The following is a 21,833-nucleotide window of genomic DNA, read 5'->3' on the forward strand; positions in this document are numbered from 1 at the left end:
TGAATTTTATTGTTGCTACATTTGCTTTAGTAATATTCTCACTCTCAATCATAATACAAATACTGCCACCTACTGGCCATATGGTGTAACTGTCGAGTAAAAGATTTGCCAACTGACTCAGGCAACAGCTGTAGGTTATTCTGATATTCTGTTTTCATTCATCTAAAATCTAACTTGCAAATGTGCTCCTTCTAACTCCATGGTACAGAGAACATTTACGATATTCAAAATAGCAGTAAGCAGCCTTGATGTTCTGGACTTGTGACTTTAAAAACAAATGCAATGGCTGAAAAACACAAACACAATCTTCATTCTGATCATGTGTCCTGTAAAACAAATATTTGAATTAATGTTAATATTGGTAGTTACAGTTTAAATCCCTTAGCTTTATACAAAGTTTTGTTACCAAACAATTGTACTGTCTAATAATTTGGAGTATGGGTGGATCATTTATAAATGGCCATTTGTTGTCATTTGGTACCAAATAAATAACCTGATTTGAATGAAACGAAACTGAATTGATAGCTTTGATGCTGCTAGTTGGCTTTATCCCAAATATTTACAGATCTCTTCACTCGACTCATATTTGTGAGCTAGTTTGAAGTGGCAGACATTTTGATCAGCTGTAGGAGTGTCAGGTCATGGACGAGCTTTTGTTGAACCAATCGCCTCAGTAGCCTCTAAATATGGCTAAAGTCATCAACAAGTCACTTCTTAAAGAAAGGTGCTAATCCAAATCTGATGCAATCAGTTTTGTCTTTACCACGTAATTTAATATTAACTTAGATACTGTTCATCTGGAAACAAACCCCTTTACAAAGATTGAATGAATTCAGTTCAAACTAGCTGGTGTTCATTGCTCTGGCCAAGTTTTAGCTGTTCAGTATTTTGGGCTTTCTATCTATTAGTGACACTTAAGGTGCCAAACACCAGAACCCAAGGTACTGAAGAATTCTGTACATTCCTGAAAATGTACACTTCAATCAAATTTTATTTGTATAGCACATTTCAGCAGCAAGGCATTTCAAAGTGCTTTACATTTGTCCTATAATTACAGCCAGTGCTGCAATTATAGGACATATTTAAAAATTAGGCCAGTTTAAATTTGAACACTGTATGGACCTGCATACCTGATCAGTACCACTGCTGATACACACATTTCCCCACAGTGGGACAAGGATTTTGCTGTAAACAGGACACCAAATCTTTGAACAAACTTTTTAAAAACACTTGGATATTTAACTCACATTTTCCTGAGTTTGATGTACAGTTGAGAACCTGAGTATGAAAAGGCAAGAGCGCCCCCTAAAGGCAGTCAGATCACATGGAACTTGAATCCAGTCAAGAATCCTCATCAGTACAGATGAAACCAGATGTACACAATATTACATGTTTGTTCCAAACAGCTTTAGTAACAAAAAGAAACATTTTAATAAGCCATTTTTGATCCCAACCCTATAGCATTTTTAATGTGTAGTAAAAAGGTAGCTAGCATTGAATTGAGTTTAAGCACCATGTAGAATCATAATTTCACATATTTATAAGCTCTTCCTGTTTTATTTCGTTTTTTCCCCAAAGTAGCAGAGTGCTAAATTATTTGCAGAGAATTAATTAAACCAAACAAGAGTCAACAGTTGCAAATTTTATTTTTAAGGAAGTGACAGTCTATAAAACAAGACATGCCAAATCAGTGTTTGCTATGCAGACAAGTTTTTTGTTTTTTTTTCCCCATGTGTCAATGCAGTTATGGACCTATTCAATACACTCTTAAGCTTGTGGTAACTTCTGCTGTAAGAGGGCTTCGATCTTTACATCCCAGGAGGTAGGTTTGAGGGGATGGAATGTTTAGTCGACCTCCTCGATGGTTGGGCCAGAGGATCCGCCACCGGGAGCAGCACCGCCTGCTCCTGGGAAGCCACCAGGCATGCCTTCTGGCATCCCACCAGCACTCTGGTACAGCTTTGTGATGATAGGGTTGCACACCTTCTCCAGCTCCTTCTGTTGGTGTTCATACTCATCCTTTTCAGCAGTCTGAAATAAAAATGAAATTAGGAATTAGGGTAGTTTAGGAGTGCTCAACAGAAGGTTTCCCTCCCCCTCATTTACCTGGTTCTTATCTAGCCAGCTGATAACTTCGTTGCACTTATCCAAGATCTTCTGCTTGTCATCGTCGCTGATCTTTCCAGCAAGCTTCTCGTCCTCCACAGTTGACTTCATGTTGAAAGCATAAGACTCCAGGCCGTTCTTTGCAGACACCTTGTCGCGCTGCACATCATCCTCTGCCTTGTATTTCTCTGCTTCCTGAACCATGCGCTCGATGTCCTCCTTACTGAGGCGGCCTGAAAGCAGAGGGCATTAAGAAACTGCCAAGAGACGTTTGGAAACTGACCAAGAACAGCACCAAAATTTACCTTTGTCGTTTGTGATGGTGATCTTGTTCTCCTTGCCAGTGCTTTTGTCGACAGCAGAGACATTCATGATACCATTAGCATCAATATCGAAAGTCACCTCAATCTGTGGAACGCCACGAGGAGCAGGAGGAATTCCTGTCAATTCAAACTTCCCCAGAAGGTTGTTGTCCTTTGTCATAGCACGCTCTCCCTCATAGACCTGTTGAGACCCATTTAAGAGAATAAGATTGACATGTTCACCTTAACATGGCAAAGTCAGGCCAAGCTCCTTAGGAGAAGATGACCAGAGCATCCTGACCTGGATAAGCACACCAGGCTGGTTGTCAGAGTATGTGGTGAAGGTCTGGGTCTGCTTTGTTGGAATAGTGGTGTTGCGTTTAATCAGGACAGTCATGACACCTCCAGCCGTCTCGATACCCAGGGACAGAGGAGTAACATCCAGAAGGAGCAGGTCCTGTACGTTCTCAGACTTGTCTCCAGACAGAATGGCAGCCTGGACAGCTGTAGAGACGAAAGGAACATCCCAAATCTGTTAGCACACTGGACTGAGGATCACCATGGTAAATGACCTGATTGTATTCTTACCAGCTCCGTAAGCCACAGCTTCATCTGGGTTGATGCTCTTGTTTAGCTCTTTTCCGTTGAAGAAATCCTGAAGCAGCTTCTGGATCTTGGGGATACGGGTGGAGCCGCCTACCAAGACAATGTCATGGATCTGGCCTTTATCCATCTTGGCATCACGGAGAGACTTCTCCACGGGGTCGAGGGTTCCACGGAAGAGATCAGCATTGAGCTCCTCAAAACGAGCTCTGGTGATAGAGGTGTAGAAGTCAACTCCCTCATACAGAGAGTCGATCTCAATGCTGGCCTGGGTGCTGGAAGACAGGGTGCGCTTTGCCCGCTCACAAGCAGTACGCAGACGGCGGACTGCCCTCTTGTTGTCGCTGATGTCCTTCTTGTACTTGCGTTTGAACTCAGCAATGAAGTGGTTAACCATGCGGTTGTCAAAGTCTTCCCCACCTAGATGAGTATCTCCAGCAGTGGATTTCACTTCAAAGATCCCATCCTCGATGGTCAAGATGGAAACATCAAAAGTGCCACCACCGAGATCAAAGATGAGCACGTTCCTCTCTGACCCAACCTAAAAGTTCAGCAGGTAACAAGGCTAATTATTAGTGAACTGCAGTGATCCAGTCTCAAGTTAAAGTGTGAAACTGATTTCTGCCTACCTTCTTGTCCAGCCCATAGGCGATAGCAGCTGCAGTCGGTTCATTGATTATACGCAAAACATTGAGGCCAGAGATGGTGCCAGCATCCTTCGTGGCCTGACGCTGGGAGTCATTGAAGTAAGCAGGTACTGTGATCACAGCATTGTTGACAGTCTGAAAGAATAAAGGCAGTCGTTAACATTTAATTTATAAAATCAGGAAAAATATATATAAAAAATAAAAATTAAGCCTTACTTTTCCAAGGTAGGCCTCAGCAATTTCCTTCATCTTTGTCAACACCATGGAGGAGATTTCCTCTGGGTAGAAGGATTTAGTTTCACCCTTGTATTCAACCTGAACCTTGGGGCGGCTGCTGTCATTGATTACAGTAAATGGCCAGTGCTTCATGTCTGACTGTACAACGCCATCGTCAAACCTCCGGCCAATCAATCGTTTGGCATCTGTAAAGAAAAAGAGCCAAGAATGTAACCAGAGTAAGGGATCAGCCTCGCCTTCCTGGGAAGTAGAAAATGTAAATAGCAGGAATCTGCACCTTAAAGATGAACCACTTGAGTGAAATTTGTTCAAATGTACTTTCAGCATAATCAGTCATGAAAACTGGCAAAATGGGAAATTTAGAATTGATATAGACTTTCATACCAAAAACTGTATTGGTAGGGTTCATGGCAACCTGATTCTTGGCTGCATCTCCAATCAGCCTCTCTGTATCTGTGAAAGCCACATAGCTGGGTGTGGTCCTGTTGCCTTGGTCATTGGCAATGATTTCAACTTTGCCATGCTGGAACACACCAACACAGGAGTAGGTGGTTCCAAGATCGATTCCAACTGCTGGTCCCTTAGACATGTTTACTGAGAGAGGGAATAATAAAAAACACTGAAAGTCTACATAATAATGAAAAACAAGTACATATTTAAAATATACATATGTAGGAATACAGACAATTATATAATGTATCTCTTCACCCCAGGAACAAATACCCGGAAAGACTGCAGGAAGCTTAACCGCCATTAGAGAACATTCGAGAATGTTCCAGAAACCCCTCCCCCTACCGCAGTGAGAACACGCTGCTGACTAACACAAACGTATATTCATAATCCTGGCATATAACCCGTTTAATTTTAGAGTTATCTTTCACCCAGGCTTAAATAATTAACAATATTAAATTTGATAGGAGCTCAATTACGTCTTATTTTAGAGCTGTAGGTATAAAATAAAACGTTAGCAAAAGCAGTAATCACACCCCCAAACAAGAAGATCGACTTGCTAACAAAACGAGTAACAAAAAGAATCTTACCAAATCGTTCGGTCGGGGTTGACAGAATGTGCTAGAATGGAATGGGGAACCAGTGACAGACTTGAGACCTCTCTGGGATGTGAAGGATAAGGAACGTTCTGCTTCTCGGAACGTTATATATCACCGGCATGCCGGCCAATCAGTGTCCAGTCGTTGTTACAGCACCAATGACATTGGTGATATCTGATGACGCTAATGACGATGCTCATCACTTCCTGTTCTTTCGGCTGAAGTCTTTCATAATCACTTTGAGAGAACACGTGCGTGAGCATGGCATCCTTTATTGAAATAAAAGGTCATTGGCTGAAGCGCATACTTTTACAAGGATTGTTCTGATGCTGATAACGAGTTTAACCACATTATTAAAGTACATCTTTTTGTTTTAATCTAATATTTAGATGATAACAGCTGAGTGAAAACATGTCTTTCCTTCTATATTGTTAATTTTTCTACTTATTCACAACGTGCCATGCTTATTGTTTGGTTCAAGTGTTTGTAACCTTCCAGTTGTTCATTATTGCCTTGATGAGACTCAGAAAGTCTGTTTCATAATGTTAGCGTTTAGGCAGGAACCGTCTGTAGTTAGTTATTCACCTAATTAATAAGGATGATAAAAACTGATCAATTTAATTTATGCATATTGATACTCATCCTCTCTCATACAATATTTTGTAGCAAAATAATATTTATTGGTACAAAATGCATACATATATTTACATTTCTGTGTAAAAAAAATACATTCTTTTCCATGTAAACAGTGTAAACAAGCATTTTATCAAGAACACGTGCAGTTGTGTAGTTATTAGACATAAACACCAGCAGACTCCTCCGCTTCACTTCATTTTCACATATTGCATAGGAAAGAAAAATATCCATTTTCCATGGTATGACAGTTGGTCTTTAGTTAAAAATCTAAAAAACATTTCAAATCTAAGAAAGGACAATTTCCTAATAAATACATGACTTTTAACAACAAACTGTCTTCGTACTGTATCATGATTTGTTGTAATTTTCAGATTTTGGCATTTTTATATATTGCATTCACAAACAACACACCAAAACTGTTTGCATTTGAGTATTTGAGGTTAACACACATGCATATCAGTAGTTTATAATCTTTTAATGACTATCCCAGGATGGTTCATAACTATAATAGTAAAGTTTCTGAGTGCAAAGGTAGGTAATGCCTCCTTTTATTGTGCTGCTCCTTGTAGACTCTTGTTGACTCTGGAAACACAATTACAGGTTTAGTAAAGTCAGGGAATCTGACTTTACTGGTCAGGTTCATCATTTGATGACGAGCTAGACCACGAGGTTCCATCGTCTGAAGTTATTAAAGTGAAGTCTCCTTTATGTTGCTTCTGACTGCGGCTTGCGTCTGATTTTGCGAGGTCTGCTCTATGGTGGCGCTTTCTTTTTGAGTCATTGCATTTGGGTTCGTTACTGAAGTTATTGCTGCTGGATCCTCAACAACATACTGTGCAAATACCGTGTTGAAGAGTCCTGTGAAATAAACAGAGAATTTTACAATGAGGGACTTTTTTAAAATTAAAAACAAAGACGAACTCAAAACCATGCTTATAAGAGAGAGTGGAAACAGTAACTGTATGGAATAAGAAATATAACATAAACTTACAAGTGCAGTATAATCTAAATGTCTGACTCATTTTCTCTCCATATAGCTAAATGTGGGCATGAATTATGTTTAAAATATTTCCTGCCTGGCAAGTAAACAGATTGTTTCTGCTGCACATCATCCCCACGCCAGTCATCTTCTTCAAATGGGATTCAGTGTCATTTTCAGAAAAAAAATCAGCCCTCATTTCTAAAATAATAAAATATTCAGTGTTTGGGTTCCAACTCTATTTGATGAATGAGATTATGATCTCTGCTGTCTAAGTTTGACTACAAAATGAAAGGAATCACAATTCACTGCCATACCTCTTCGCCTTTGCCCTTGGGAGTTCTTTTCTTCTTGGCTTGATTTTGACTTACTGCTAGTTTCTGATGGGTCACAGTCTTCATTCTCTGTAACAATGAAAACTGTAAGATGTTTGTGAATGATAAGCACATTCAAATGAAAGCACCATTATATACTATGTTCACAGCATTTAAAGCAACTCCAGCAGAAATCTGATGTTGGTGTGTTTCTGCACAGAAAATAAGGACTTAGCCTGCTCACCTTTCTTCCAGGCAATGTGTGCTCTCCTCAGCTTGATAGCAAAGAAAATAACCACAACCAGAAGGGCAAATATGAGGCATGTCACCAGAAGTACTAATAAGGAAGAGCTTTGTTTCCTTTCTGTTCTCTTATCAGGGTCTAGGAAAAAGATATAGCACAGCTCACTAAAGGCCCACCAATGATTCAGCCATGTCAAGACCCTACATTTAACAGCATCTGGTGTTTACCTGTCATGTTTGTCTTTGTAGTATTATACAGGTTTATGTCCTCTTGTAAATCACCTTTAAAGACATAAGACACATTTAGTTAGTGGCAGATTAGTTGTTCCTCCTTTCAATTATTGGTAGTTAATACATCTTCCACTTTCCATAGATGGCATATCTTATGTAGAGCGTGTGTATGATTGTATGTTTCTGTGTGGCATACTGAAAGACTAAATAATGTAAAGTGAGAATGAATAATTTAGCTAATGCAGCCACAGTGTGTTAAATGAGAATATCTGGTTTCACCACTAGATGTCAGCAAACGCATTTTCCTTAACTCATCTTTTACGCTAAGTACTAAAATGACGCAGGTACCTGTAGTGTTCGTTGTTTCAGAGGTGGTGTCATTCCAAATTAGGTCTGGTGTTGTAGAGTTGAGCGAGTCCTCTGTAGATAGTACTGTAAGCAAGCATATAAATGGTTCAACATTGACGTTCAAACTAACTTATTGCAGGCAAAGTTACAGAATTCAAACAGACTTTGTTTGGTATATGGGGTTATATTAGAGATATTAGAAAAAAAAGGATGAACATGTGCAGGTATCAAATTAGCACACAAACCCTATGCTGAAACTCAGTGTTCCACCATTACACTGAGAAGATCTGCACTAACAGTGCTAACCACACACTCTGAGCTCTCCTCATCGGAAACAGATTGTGTGATATCACAACCCACAGCTGAGGTTAGATGACAGTCTGCATTAGAAAAGAGAGATATCTGTCCTTTCCATCTCAAAAACCCACCACGTGTTGTACATGCACCATTTAGCCCTCTTTTCCTCTATTGACCTTCATGTACAAAGTTTCTTTTTAAGAACCATTTGATAAAATTTAGATTAATTGAGCTTAGCAAAGCACACCAGACAGTATTTACGTAAATTCAGACAGACAGAAAAACACTCAGGATGTGGGTCGTTAAATTTCATGTACGATCAGAAACAGGTTAAAAAACATACTACACCAGCTCCCATGATATCATTTGCTTAGGGTTAGTGGTATCTCAACCTGCTTTCACTGGTTCTGGTCTGGAAACCAATGCTCTGTTTGGCTGAGTCAATAAATGGTAGCTACTAGCAGGCTTCGCTCTATCCATTATTTAAAGTAAATACTTTAAATAAAAGAAAGAAAGACAATGTCATTAATGACATTGTCTTTCTTTCTTTTTTCACAGTGAATGGAGACAAATAGTTGGATTCTATCCATCAGCAGCAAACTCACAGGAGTAAGCACTGGTACCCAATTGGGTGAGGGCTGTCAAAGAACACTAAACCCATCTTTGCTGGCTAGAAAGGTTGATGTCTACTAGTGGCTACTGGTAGCACAAAAGAGCACTGACTTATCACAAAACACTATAAACGTCTGAGTTTATGGGTCTTCTGTTGGTTTTGAGGAGTTTTTCTGGGTAAAACTTGAACAACTCAACTTCACTATTAAAGAGCATAAAAACACACTCTCATTGCATGAGTGGAAATTCACCTCTACTGATATGAAACTTGTGTTAATATATTAACACTTTATTTGCAGTAGCTTCTGAGGTCCGGTTTCTTTTTCTGCTGTTACTATTTCCTCTTTGTCTCTCTGCTCTACATACTCATAAATAGTGGAAATATTATTCAGAGCACTTGCAGTATGAAAGCTCTATAATGACAGCAATTTCACCTACCAGTGGCGTTGAAATGTAAGTGAACAGATGTAGCTGGCTCCACAGAAGGTCCTGCAGGGTTCACGGTGAAAGTCTTGGGGTCACTGGCAGTAAGCATCTCATTGGGCGCAGATGACCACTCTACTGAGGGACCATTTGTGTTTGTGGTTGAAAAGCGGACTGCTGGGTTATTGCTTATAAAGGATCTTGAAGTTGTCCTCACCACCCTCACAGAACTCTGAGTCCTTCCTCCAGTGGAAGGACTGGAGGTGGATGCAAGGACAAGTTTTGTTTCTGTGAGAGAAAAAAAAAACATTTACATCACAAAGATCAGAAACAAGTAAGAGGAAGATGTGCGTTGTCATCTGAACAATTTTCAAATGACGTATGTTGTCCAACTTAATAGAGGAAACCAAACTATTTAGGGTGCACAGAAAGGGGAAATGATTTTGGTCTGTTATTTTGGTCAGAAGTTCAGAGCTTAAGCCAGTGAGACGGAGCAACTGGTGGGAAAAAACCTGTTGGGTTTTTTGTTTTATGACGATACAACCACACTTTCACTGTTCCACAAATATTCCAATTTATTGGAGAAGTACTTTCCTGTAAACAGGTTTCAATAAAACCTCCTGTCAGTGGGAATATTTTCTCTGCCTGGAGATAATTGACAAAGATAGCAAGAGATGTCAGGAACTCACTCTGTTTTCCAACTTTCACAAACTGCATCAAAGGCCCTGCATGCAGATCAGGGTGGTGAACAAGGCACTTCACAGTGACTCTGCTATTCTCAGGATAAACATATAAGATTGCTACTGTGACAAAAGTTTTGGGTTCTTCATATGTAGTTCCTTGAACTGTGAGGAAAAAAACAGTGTTCATTAACAACAGCCACTGAGCAGAGGAAATACCTTACAACAGAAAATATTTATTTAACTCTAGTCATCTGTTCCCAATATTGTGGGTAAAGATCAGTATCAGTATCACTTTATCATTGTCCCCTTAGAGACATTTTCCTGGCAGATTACAAAAACTCCATCAACTCCTATTGTTTACTATACTTTGTCATGTGCGTTTCCTTCTATCTTTGTTCCTTTTTAAATCTAAATTCAAAGATACTTTTTCATATTGAAGTTGGCATTTTTCTTTTTCAACATACATTGAAATTCAGGTTCATTTTTAAGTTTCCAAGTGATCTTGGGAGGTTGGTTGTTTCCCTTAGCGGTGCATTTTACAGCAGACTTCTCTCCTTCCCTCGTCACTGACATTCTTGGAAGATCTTTAAATAAATGGAAAAACAAAACAAAACAACAACAAAAAAACCATTAATTCAAACGCTATTGTACAAATGTGGATTAAAAGGTGGCTGCAAGAAATATTTTGTTATTTGATTACTTTATTTTACTCACCCAATACTGTCACCCTCACTGTCTTCACTGACAGTTTGGGTTTATATTGTGTGCATGTGTAAACACCCCCATCTGTAAAGGTGACATTGGTGATACTGATGGAGAACTGTGAGTTGGTCAGCTTGGTGATGCTGTATCGTTTGTCCTTTATTGCTAGAAAAAAAACAACAGTTCCATGCCTCTTAGTCATCATTGTGACATATTGTCATTTTCTAAAATGTTTCACTAACACATACTACGTACAATATTCACCTGAAATATCGTTGAAGAACATAATATTGTTGTCTGGGTCCCTCCATTCAACGATGCCTTTATCAGATTTGCTAATAGGACAGCGTAGATCCACAGTGGAGCCCTTAAGTGCAGTCACATTTTGCATCTTTTCTGCAAGTGAAACTGTGACAAAATAAAGGAGAAGTATGAGTTCCTTGAAAGTCTAAACTTGTAACTGTGGCTACAGCACTTCTGACAGAGAAGTTTGAACCAGCAGAAACAACATACACCTATCCACTGGAACAATTTCAATAAAAGCGTGGAACAACAAAATAATCTTTCCTTCTCACAGCTGTCCATAGCTAAATCTACTTCTCACACCTTGACTCATCTGTTCCCCTGTTTGTCATTGCTCTGCCTCTGCTTATGTGTGTGTGGAGGTGGTGTGACCTTAAAAGAAACATTACAAACCAGCAGCCCCCCTGTTGCATTTCTGCTGTGACAGGAAGTAATGTGGTCAATTCTCTTAGCTGAGAGAGAAAGTGGGGCGGGTGTGAGAGAAAATATAGATTAGATGTAGGCTGCTGAAGGGGGCCTTGAGTGTTTTTTTCTTTCTTATAGGCTGAAACACACATCTGGAAAATAAGTTTGTGGGGGCATACTGACACCGTTACTCAGGACAGTGGGCTTCAAAGGCTATCAAGACCTTGTTTCTCTTTGTAATATTTCAGGTTCATTATCAATTCTCATGCAAGGCAAAAAAAAAAAGCAGTTCATGTTTTTAGTCGAATAGAAATACATAGATCATACAATTATACAACTGCTAATAAAAGAAAGACACAATCTAACAATAAATCAACTTGTTAATGTGTTTGACACATTTGAGCTTTAAGACAAGATCTTTAGATTGTTGACATAAGCAGTTTTTAATTTATTACCTGTGGTTAATTTTCAGTTTTATTTGTTGCTGAGGAGTGTTAATTTGATTGGAGTCAACTAAAGGTACAGCTCTTGAATGAATCCAGTCATACATGACAAATGTATTATTTTCTTTCCATTTTGCAAAGCATATCTTACTAGTGAGATACCTCAAGGCACTGTATTTGGGCTAATTGTATTCTTGCTTTGTAGGCTTGCCTTGTGGTTCATTTTTTAGACAAATTGTTGCTTTGTTAGCAATCTTGCGATTTATCTCCCTACTCAAGCCAGCAGTCACAATTGGACCATCTACTGAATCATTTGAAACATTAACAAATCTTCATAGAAAATTTCTTCAACCTAAACAGCATCAAGGAATGATTCATTTTATTTTTAGAGTCTAATTCTTTAAATTAGTATGTCACGACTTCTGGCCTAGATATCTACTGACCTTTTTCCAGGAAACTTGAACTGATTTCTTATACGGAGTTTAAATTTGATAAACATCTAATGTTTGATTATGTCTTAATGATCGTTTTGTGCTTCATCTTGCCTGTGAATCAACTGACAACTTTTTTAATAAACTTAAATACAATGTAACTAATTAAAACAATTTGTTAATGCCAACACAATATTTGTATATGCACAATTGTATAGTTTAAACTTGTCCTAATATTTTTCAAGCTGTACCTAAACTGTTTGTGCACTCAGTTTCTCTAGAGGAGAGTATTTGTTTTGAAGAAGTACAGATGTGTTCCTGTTCTGCAAGCACAGGTCGGTTCTGTATAGTCAAAGCAGCTTCTGTATGTTCTCTAATAAGGACATTTTATAAGAAAATAGTGTCACATAAGTGATACCATACTGATTGCCTTAAAATAAGTAAAAGTGAAACCAAAAACCATTTAATCACAAATCCAAATATATAAGTTTACTGAAGATTTCTCTCACAAGTACCAAAAAGAAATAGATTGAACAAATAATTTTCAGGACTAACTTTAGCGGTGAAAAAGTATTGAAAGTAAACTCACCTTGTACAAGCACCAAGAGGACAATAAGCTGGAGCTTCATCTTCACTCTTTCGTTCTTCCACTTTACTGCGCTTCCTCTGCACTCGCTCTATATGTACTTCTTCACACAGGGACCTTCCATGACATCACACAACTGTGGTTTCCCCTGACTTTTTATTTCAAGAGATTTTCATGTGATTCTAAGATGAAAAGTCCAGGTCAATAGTTCAGGAATCATACATAGTTTTTATTTTGTAGCTAGATAATATCTAGATTTTGTTGTATAGATCCGTGACAGAAATACATTGTCGTTTATTTTACTTACTTTGACAACCTTGTCTTTTGTCAGTCAACTAGCAAACTATTACCTTATTTAATTTATTATTCTTAAATCTGGGGTAAACCTATTGAGGGAGAACCCAATTTGCACTGTAATAATAAGATGGTAGAAGATCGATTCAGACAATAACTGCCTTCAGTTTGGTAGCAATTAAAAAAAAAAAAAAAACCTTCATTAGGTGGGAATGTGTGCCAAACACTTTGCTAAGTAAAGATTATAGACATTCATCCAATGGACATCCATCCATTGCTTATGCTCGCTTATCCTTGCAGGACTGCAGGGAGACTGGTGCCTGTCTCCATGGGGCGAGAGGCAGGGTATACCCTGGACATTAAGTTAATGTAGTTCCATTTTCTATTATTATCCCTGCAAGGCAGAGATTTTACCTCAAATAGATACAAAAATAATCTAAAAATAGCAAATCATGTAAATCTTATACAATTAAATACCACTCCAAATGAACAAACAAAAAAAAACAATTATGTGTGATTTCTTTAATAGACAATCTCTCTTTTCAAGTGAATGACCTAATTAGTGATAGTCAGATTGACTTGCTGGGACCTTATTATTTTAATGTTCACATTCCTCGAAATACTGGATGAGGATGAAGAGCAACCACCATCTTTCAGTCATAATTATTGGGCCATTTAATAGCTACATGACCACTAAAACCACTTCTGTTTGTAGTCATACACCAGGCCCTTACTTTTAAATTGTAGACCAATTATCAGATTTCTTTGCTGACTTAGTGTTAAATACTGATAAAGTTATTGTAATGGGGGATTTTGTCATCCACATTAACACTTAAAGAGATAACCTAAATGTACCTAGTCTTTAATGCTAGCTAAGGTTTATTTGGCTTTGCTCAAAATGTCCACAGACCCATTCACTCCTCTTTTCATAGTCTGGACTTTGTGCTGACATATCATATAAAGTGTGAATAACGGAACCTTTTCCTGTTTGACTATTTTTAAAATGACCTTTGAGTTTAATCTACTCTGGTCCTGAGGCAAAATGACATTTTCCGACAATGCTGTTACAACTTTAAATGAATCTTTTCCATTTTAACTTTCCTCTGTATCATAGAAAACCACAGTAGAGGGCAGCCATCTCATTTCTGGTCTTTCACAAACTACGTAATGTTACTTCCTCATTGCATGTTGCATTAGACAATGTAGCCCCCTTGAAAAAGAAAGTAACTAGGCATTGGACTCCCTGCTTTAATTAAAAACTATGTATATCAAAGCACAGTACTAGAAAATCGGAAGGAAAAAGAGCTTTACACATCTAGAAGAGTTCTACTTGACCTGGAAATAAAGTCTGCTGCTATAAAAAAAAAGACCCTTTGCTGAGCTAGAACAGCAAATTTATCATCATTGAAAGAGGAAAATAAGAACAATCCTAGGTTACTCTTCAGTACAGCTACCAAACTTAAACAGAGTCATGGTTGAGCCATCCAATTCCGCAGCTCTCATCAGTAATGACTTCATAGAATTCTTTATAAATAGAATTTATTCTATTAAAAATAAAATCTCTGGAATCTGGCTGTAAATGATTTCTTGGTCAGTAAGTAAGACAACATTGGACATTAAAAGAGAGTTTTCCTGTAACGTGTCTTGAGACGACATCTATTGTTAATTGATGCTAAATAATCAAACTGAAGTGGACTGATTTTCCCCCATCTCCAGGGACAACCGTCTTCCAGTTTGATGAATTACCTTTAAGTTTAATTTGTTTAGTATTATTTATCACTTACGGCACAACAGGCCAAATGATTCCATTCACACACACTTGCATTCAGAATGACACATCACTGTCAGCTTGGAGTAATGTCAGTAATGTGGCTAATTCCACTACCTGGATTAATTAGCTTCTGTTTCAAGGGGCCTACGCTGCATGGTCCTTATGCAACATGCAACAAGGTAGCAACACCATGAACAACAATATCAGTGTGTGAAGTAAAAGAAATGAAATGGCTGCCCTCTGCTGAGTTTTTCTGAGATACAGAGGACAGTAAATATGAAACAGATTATCTTAAAGTTACGTGGAAACCATGTTGCTTTTTCACCTCAAATTTTACAAGTTGTAAAGATGTCTGCTTTTAATAGACAGCTATTTATTATTGATACCATATAGATGATGTTCTTTAGAGTCTAAATCAGTTTTCTTTTACAAACACAAAGGAAAGTCTAAATAGACTGTCAAAAAAAATTACTTTTGTGGGAAGCGATAAGATGGACAAGGTTAGAAATTGGAATAAAAAAAATAAATAGGAATTGTGAAGGTGGGGCAGTTTAGAGATTAAGCTACAGAGAGGCCAGGTTGAGATGGTTTGGACAAGAGTGATAGTGGACAAAGAATATTGAAGATAGAGCTGACAGGTAAAAGAGAAAGACCTTGGAGAAGATGCGTTGATGTAGTGAAGAAAGACATGTCTTTCTGTAGCTGGTTGGTGTAACAATGTAGTTTATTGATGGGACAGGTTGAGATGGAAGCAGATGATCTGCAGCGTTGACCCTTCAAAGGAGCAACCAAAAAATGGAGAACACTGTTGCTTTTATATTTATATGACTATTATGGTATTACCGTCTTACTTTTTTCAGTTCATTGGTGTTGTAGTTCACCCATTTCCCCCTCTGTGCATCACCCAGGTCCGTTTACCAGTTTCAGGACCCGACCAAAACCCCTCCGTGTCATTACCTTGAGAAATAATGAGATTTTAAGTATAAAACAGGGTTTAATGCTGAAAGTGATCAAATGTTGGAAGTCAGAAGAGTCATACAAATGGAACAGATACAGAGTGACATTCTCCATCCAGCACTGGGGTCCACTTAGCTCACCTTAGGGGTGATACCAAGTGAAGCAAAGATAATAGCATGAGCTCTGCTTTTAGCTTCTCATTCTGCACAGTCCTTCTCTAATGGGAGTTGGCCTGTTTTAATCAGTTTTGTTTGTGTGACTTACCAGTTTTATATGTTATAGTTATGTAAGCATGCAGCCGTGTGCATGTGAGCAGACACTAGAAAGAAGACACAGAATCATTTTACTTTTGGTTAAAAGTAGGCTGTACTATTGGTGCAATTTAAGCGCAAAAGGTGGTTACAGTACTGAAAGTATAATTCTTGTGCTGTACCTACAAATTCAAATAACTCAATTGCTGATTCAGCTCCATTTTTATTCTTTGCTAGTGATGTTGTGCAGCTTCTCTTTTTTTTTGCTTTACATTTGTGTAGAGGATGCCAATCAAATACTGCAGTCAAGCAATTTGTGTGTTATCTCTCACTTTCTCTATTTCCTTTTCCTTGTCATTGCATTTGCAAAAGACTTTGTCATGTTGGATTTGAGTTTCTTTACCCACATGTAGGTTCACACATAAAGCCAGAGGATTTTTGATTCAGTGATGATTTAATAACAGTAAATTTTGACAATGATATTTTTCAGATTTGCCCTCTGGGAATCGGGAAAGGCTGGCCGGCTCAGGTTCTGCTTGGAGAAGGGAGAAGTTAGTAGTGACGGGGGTTGAGGGATGGGAGGAATGGAGGGAAAGGCTTACTGCCTTAGACAGAGATGGACGCTGAGGAAGAGGCAAGGATCCAGGAAAGTGCTGAGGCTCTGAGATGGTAACGGGGGAAGAGCGGCAGGCTGTGGTGTCCTGATGGGCAAGGAGCAGTCGCAGATGCGATCTTGGCTGGATGTGGTTCCTGGCTTGATCCAAACAGCTCATCAGGATCTGAGAGACAGCAAAACAGGATTAATTTGATGACTCATAAAACAGGAACATGAACTTGAGGTTTGGCTCTGACCAAAAAGTGGGACCATCGAACGATGAATGACTGCTCCTCCGCTTCTTAAGAGTCCAGCAGTCGATTGCTGGAATCAGCTGCAGGTGTGCCAACCTGCCAGAACTCTCCCACGAAGATCCTCTATAGCAGGGGTCTCAAACTCCAGTCCTCAAGGGCCGCTGTCCTGCAGTTTTTAGCCATTTCATTCCAAAACCCTGGAATGAAATGGCTTAATTACCTCCTCCTTGTGTAGATCAGTTCTCCAGAGCCTTGCTAATGACCTAATTATTCTATTCAGGTGTGGTGCAGCGGAGGCACATCTAAAAGTTGCAGGACAGCAGCCCTCGAGGACTGGAGTTTGAGTGCTCTATAGCAAGAGCACTCACAAAACTGAACTGTAACAGACTGTAGTCAAAACTGGAGCACATTCTCTTATACTGTTGAATCTGTGTTATCGCAGCCGTTTTCCTTCTGTATTACCCCTTTAGCGCTGCCATGATACTTTAACATATTGTTGCTGCTATTGTACCTCAACTTTGTTATTGATGACCATTTTTATTCAGCAACTGAGATTGTCATTTCACTAAAACCTAACATTAAGAAATTTACCCTTGTGTTCTGTGAACAAAAAAATATTTAGTGAATCTGTATTGTTTTTGTAAATTTTAAAGGATTTATGGGAATATGCAGATTTTATTATATTTTGTAAACAGATATGCACATTCTATAAAATTACAATAAAAACAGTTTACCGTTATTAAATATACAGTAATACTGTTCAGGTGCAACACTACAGAAGACCCGAAATTTCAGCCAGCACACAAATGGAAGCAATGAATGGTTTATTGAGAATGGGGGTATGGGACAACCAGCAGCCGGACTAGGAACCACTGAGAATGGAGAAACAGGTTAGTGTCAACAGGTGTGGAATGCTCAAACGGGAAAGCCACTAAACTTCTCAGAAAGTTGTAGGAAGCTCAGGTAGGTCCTTGGTTCTTCAGGGAAGCTGTGACGACAAATCGCCTCCAGGGGTATTGATCGCAGGGGAAATAAACTCAGGAAAAAAATGAGCTCAGATGTCAAAAACCAAGGCAAGGTCAGAATCAGACAGGCAGATAAACTTATCTGGGGGAAACAGAAACCAGTAGAGTGTCCGACGTGGGCTGGGCAAGGCAGAGAAATCCGAGAGGCAAAACGTGGTCAAGATCATGGTCAGGCAAGGAGGTAACGCTGGATATCTACTCACACCAAAGGGCTTTCAAAATACACTGCCTGGCCAAAAAAAAAGTCGCCACCAAAAAATGGTCACACTCTCTAATATTTTGTTGGACCGCCTTTAGCTTTGATTACAGCCCACATTCGCTGTGGCATTGTTTCAATAAGCTTCTGCAGTGTCACAAGATTTATTTCCATCCAGTGTTGCATTAATCTTTCACCAAGATCTTGTATTGATGATGGGAGAGTCTGACCACTGCGCAAAGCCTTCTCCAGCACATCCCAAAGATTCTCAATGGGGTTAAGGTCTGGACTCTGTGGTGGCCAATCCATGTGTGAAAAAGATGTCTCATGCTCCCTGAACCACTCTTTCACAATGTGAGCCCGATGAATCCTGGCATTGTCATCTTGGAATATGCCCGTTCCATTTGGGAAGACAAAATCTATTGATGGAATAACCTGGTCATTCAGTATATTCAGGTAGTCAGCTGACCTCATTCTTTGGGCACACAATGTTGCTGAACCTAGACCTGACCAACTGCAGCAACCCCAGATCATAGCACTGCCCCCACAGGCTTGTACAGTAGGCACTAGGCATGATGGGTGCATCACTTCACCTGCCTCTCTTCTTACCCTGATGCGCCCATCACTCTGGAACAGGCTAAATCTGGACTCATCAGACCACATGACCCTCTTCCATTCCTCCAGAGTCCAATCTTTATGCTCCCTAGCAAACTGAAGCCTTTTTTTCTGGTTAGCCTTACTGATTAGAGGTTTTCTTACGGCTACACAGCTGTTCAATCCCAACCCCTTGAGTTCCCTTCGCATTGTGCGTGTGGAAATGCTTTTGCGTTCACAATTAAACATACTCCTGAGTTCTGCTGTTGTTTTTCTTTGATTTGATTTGACCAAACGTTTAAGTAATCGCCGATCACGATCATTCAGGATTTTTTTCCGACCACATTTCTTCCTGGAACACGATGGTTCCCCACCATCCTTCCAGTTTTTAATGATGCGTTGGACAGTTCTTAACCCAATTCTAGTAGTTTCTGCAATCTCCTTAGATGTTTTCTCTGCTTGATGCATGCCAATGATTTGACCCTTCTTAAACAGACTAACGTCTTTTCCACGACCACAGGATGTGTCTTTTGCCATGGTTGTTTAAGAAATGAGGAGTTACTCATTGCATCAGCTGGGGTTAAATAACTTGTTGCCAGCTGAAAGATAATCGCCTATGCAGTACTTATCCAATAGGAGGCTTGTACCTATTTGCTTAGTTAAATCCAGGTGGCGACTTTTTTTTTGGCCAGGCAGTGTACTGTCTGCCTGTCTGAGGCTGAATGTAACTGCTGGTGAGCAGGTGGATGGTATGAACCTGATTGCAGCGGTGAGAGCTGAGGAGGGAAACAGCGCAGAGCAGAATCATAACATCAGGTTAATAACATGAACTGTAAAATAACAATAAAATGTCTTGTCTAACATTTACTGTTATTTTACCGTTAATTTACTGTAGTTCAATTTACAGTAATATACAGTTACTATAATAATGCTAAATCAGAAACATCAAAATTCAACATTGTCCCTTGCTGGGATGTCAGCTGGTTGTCTCAGTTTCTGATGGAGATGTACCAGCAGCCTCTGCAGTGATAAATATCCTGGCTGGATGGATTTGGAGACAAAAGGGTAAAACCTTCATGTAAATGTAAATGTGTTTAATGGCACTACACACCATGAAGTAGTCAGATTTTACTGTTTATTATTGTAAATTATGGTGACGTGTGATCTTCATAAAACAGCTATGCTAAATATGAAAAGTTTAGACAAGTATATTTGCAGAGTGACATACTCCAAGCTCAGTGCATTTATATTGGTCTGCTATAATTGTTTTGAAAGAACAATTGAAATATATAAACATAACTGGTCAGTATGATACAGTTGGCACTTATGTTTTTTATATTGAAACACAAGCTGAGAGGCATACAGATGAAATGGCAGAACTGACAAGGCTTCTGGAAATGTGTCAAGGTGGAAAAAAGGAAGAGAGCACCGGCTATGGATTTATGGGAGCCCGCTGCCTCATTCTGTAAATACCCGTAAGATAAAAACAACCAAAAAATAAAGCAGTTCAAACACCCTTTAATGAAAGCACCACAAAAAAAAACAATACACCCAAAATGAGCTTGCATCAGAGCTGTTCAAAAATCACCGTTCAGGACTGCTTCTAAAGAAAGAAAGGTTTGTTTCCAGCATCTCAAGCATGAAGCAGTTTATTATAGAAAACAGCAGAAACCGAAGCGCCGCCTCGAGTTAGAAAGACCGTGATATAAAAGCGGTAGCTCCACTACAGCGGCTTTCTTCACTTGCTCTTGGCCGGTTTCTCGGTTTTCTTCGGGAGGAGGACAGCCTGGATGTTGGGCAGGACCCCCCCTTGAGCGATGGTCACACCTCCCAGCAGCTTGTTAAGCTCCTCGTCGTTGCGCACGGCAAGTTGCAGGTGGCGGGGGATGATCCGGGTCTTCTTGTTGTCCCTCGCCGCGTTGCCTGCCAGCTCCAGGATCTCGGCGGTCAAATACTCCAGTACCGCCGCCAGATACACCGGGGCTCCGGCGCCGACGCGCTCCGCGTAGTTCCCTTTGCGGAGCAGCCTGTGGACTCGACCAACCGGGAACTGGAGCCCGGCTCGAGAGGATCGAGACTTGGCCTTGGCCCTGGCTTTGCCTCCGGTCTTCCCTCTGCCAGACATGGCTACAGATGGCGGTTTATCCCAGAGCGGTGCGGGGCAACGCCTCAACCTTTATGTGGCGTAGCTTGGTGACTGATGATGGCTCCTGTCCCGGTGTCCTTACGTATCAGTGAGACGCACGACTGTAAATTCGTTGCAGCAATACGTTAACCCCTCCGCCATATTGGGAGAGGAACACAGGGCGGTCTTGTGAGCGAGGAGCTGCAGTTTTCACATGGTTTACTTCTTCTAAACTAACCCTAAAAATGAAGTGAGTCTTACCAAGATGTTTTAAAGATAAATCTTATCGAGTCTACAGTATCGATTCACTCTACAGTTATAACCAGTAGATCACAGTAGCTACCAAGACTAAAACAGCTTTTATCTTCAGTTCTACATTTGAATTGAAATATTTAAAACTGTCCTCTGCTGGAGCCCAGCTCCAGGAACCTAGAATTGAATGATCAAACGATTTTAGCTGGATTCTCAGACAGCTCCATCTGTGCTAATAGCAGACTGCACTGAATCTGGTCTTACTGTGCCATGGCAACCATGAAGTGTAAATATTTTTTAGTGACTTGCAGACAGATGTGAACTGGAAGGTCCCATCTGTTGTTCATTACATGAATAACTTTATCTGGATTTTCAGCACTATTACTAAACTCCCAGCTCCACAGTCTTTGCTGATCATCCAAGAATCAGAAATATCCAAAAAACCTTTCAACCTGCAAAATACTATTTTACCATCAGAATGTCTGAATTCCATTTATTTGCTTGTGAATGGAATTTATGTCACTTATTTTGGAACTAGGTAGACCACTTGTTTAAAAGTTGAAATGTCTCATGAGATCATGATGGCGGGTAGGTTCCCACGTGGCTGTGCTGAGTTCTGCTCCTGATCTCAAGCCTTTTGAAGAGCGATTTGGATGTTAACCTACTCTTCTATAAAATACCATTAGCAGAACTACATGTTTAAAAACATTTAGCTTCAGGAAAACTTTCAAGCAATTCATACCACTTCTGTTTCCCTTTAAATCTGTCATTTATTTTTTCATGAATAAATGACAGATTTATTCCAGTTGGAAAAAAAAAAAAACAGTGATGGAGGTGGGTGTGTATGTGCCAATAAACAGAACACTCTTCCATATGGTTGCCCTGATCAAAAATGTTCTGATGTTTAAAAGGTACACTTAAAAAATATCCAAAGGGATT

General features: G+C 39.5%; 3 protein-coding genes across 5 annotated transcripts; all 3 read right to left on the reverse strand.

The window, feature by feature from the left end:
- Nucleotides 1-1,627: 1,627 nt before the first annotated feature.
- hspa8 (heat shock protein 8) lies at nucleotides 1,628-5,066 on the reverse strand. The gene is made up of 9 exons (XM_032577042.1): nucleotides 4,936-5,066; nucleotides 4,280-4,489; nucleotides 3,875-4,080; nucleotides 3,641-3,793; nucleotides 2,997-3,552; nucleotides 2,710-2,912; nucleotides 2,412-2,610; nucleotides 2,107-2,339; nucleotides 1,628-2,031 (listed from the first exon to the last, which is right to left on the reverse strand). The coding sequence occupies exons 2-9, from the start codon at nucleotides 4,482-4,484 to the stop codon at nucleotides 1,846-1,848; spliced, it is 1,941 nt and encodes a 646-aa protein (XP_032432933.1). The 5' UTR covers nucleotides 4,485-4,489; nucleotides 4,936-5,066; the 3' UTR covers nucleotides 1,628-1,845.
- A 541-nt stretch (nucleotides 5,067-5,607) lies between these two features.
- On the reverse strand, nucleotides 5,608-12,649 carry crtam (cytotoxic and regulatory T cell molecule). Of its 3 annotated transcripts, none has more exons than XM_032577045.1 (11): nucleotides 12,584-12,649; nucleotides 10,677-10,820; nucleotides 10,425-10,577; nucleotides 10,175-10,294; nucleotides 9,717-9,872; nucleotides 9,043-9,315; nucleotides 7,696-7,779; nucleotides 7,345-7,398; nucleotides 7,118-7,255; nucleotides 6,877-6,978; nucleotides 5,608-6,438 (listed from the first exon to the last, which is right to left on the reverse strand). In XM_032577045.1, the coding sequence occupies exons 1-11, from the start codon at nucleotides 12,621-12,623 to the stop codon at nucleotides 6,269-6,271; spliced, it is 1,434 nt and encodes a 477-aa protein (XP_032432936.1). In that variant the 5' UTR covers nucleotides 12,624-12,649; the 3' UTR covers nucleotides 5,608-6,268. The 3 variants fall into 3 exon arrangements, with proteins under 3 accessions (XP_032432936.1, XP_032432937.1, XP_032432935.1); XM_032577046.1 differs by having other exon boundaries at nucleotides 6,877-6,963; nucleotides 10,668-10,820; XM_032577044.1 differs by having other exon boundaries at nucleotides 10,668-10,820.
- A 7,366-nt stretch (nucleotides 12,650-20,015) lies between these two features.
- h2ax1 (H2A.X variant histone family member 1) lies at nucleotides 20,016-20,788 on the reverse strand. Its single transcript, XM_032577047.1, has one exon. The coding sequence runs from the start codon at nucleotides 20,640-20,642 to the stop codon at nucleotides 20,256-20,258; it is 387 nt and encodes a 128-aa protein (XP_032432938.1). The 5' UTR covers nucleotides 20,643-20,788; the 3' UTR covers nucleotides 20,016-20,255.
- Between the last annotated feature and the right edge of the window lie 1,045 nt (nucleotides 20,789-21,833).

The sequence above is a fragment of the Xiphophorus hellerii genome, chromosome 11 (genome assembly GCF_003331165.1).
Source record: "Xiphophorus hellerii strain 12219 chromosome 11, Xiphophorus_hellerii-4.1, whole genome shotgun sequence".
Taxonomy (NCBI): Eukaryota; Metazoa; Chordata; class Actinopteri; order Cyprinodontiformes; family Poeciliidae; genus Xiphophorus; species Xiphophorus hellerii.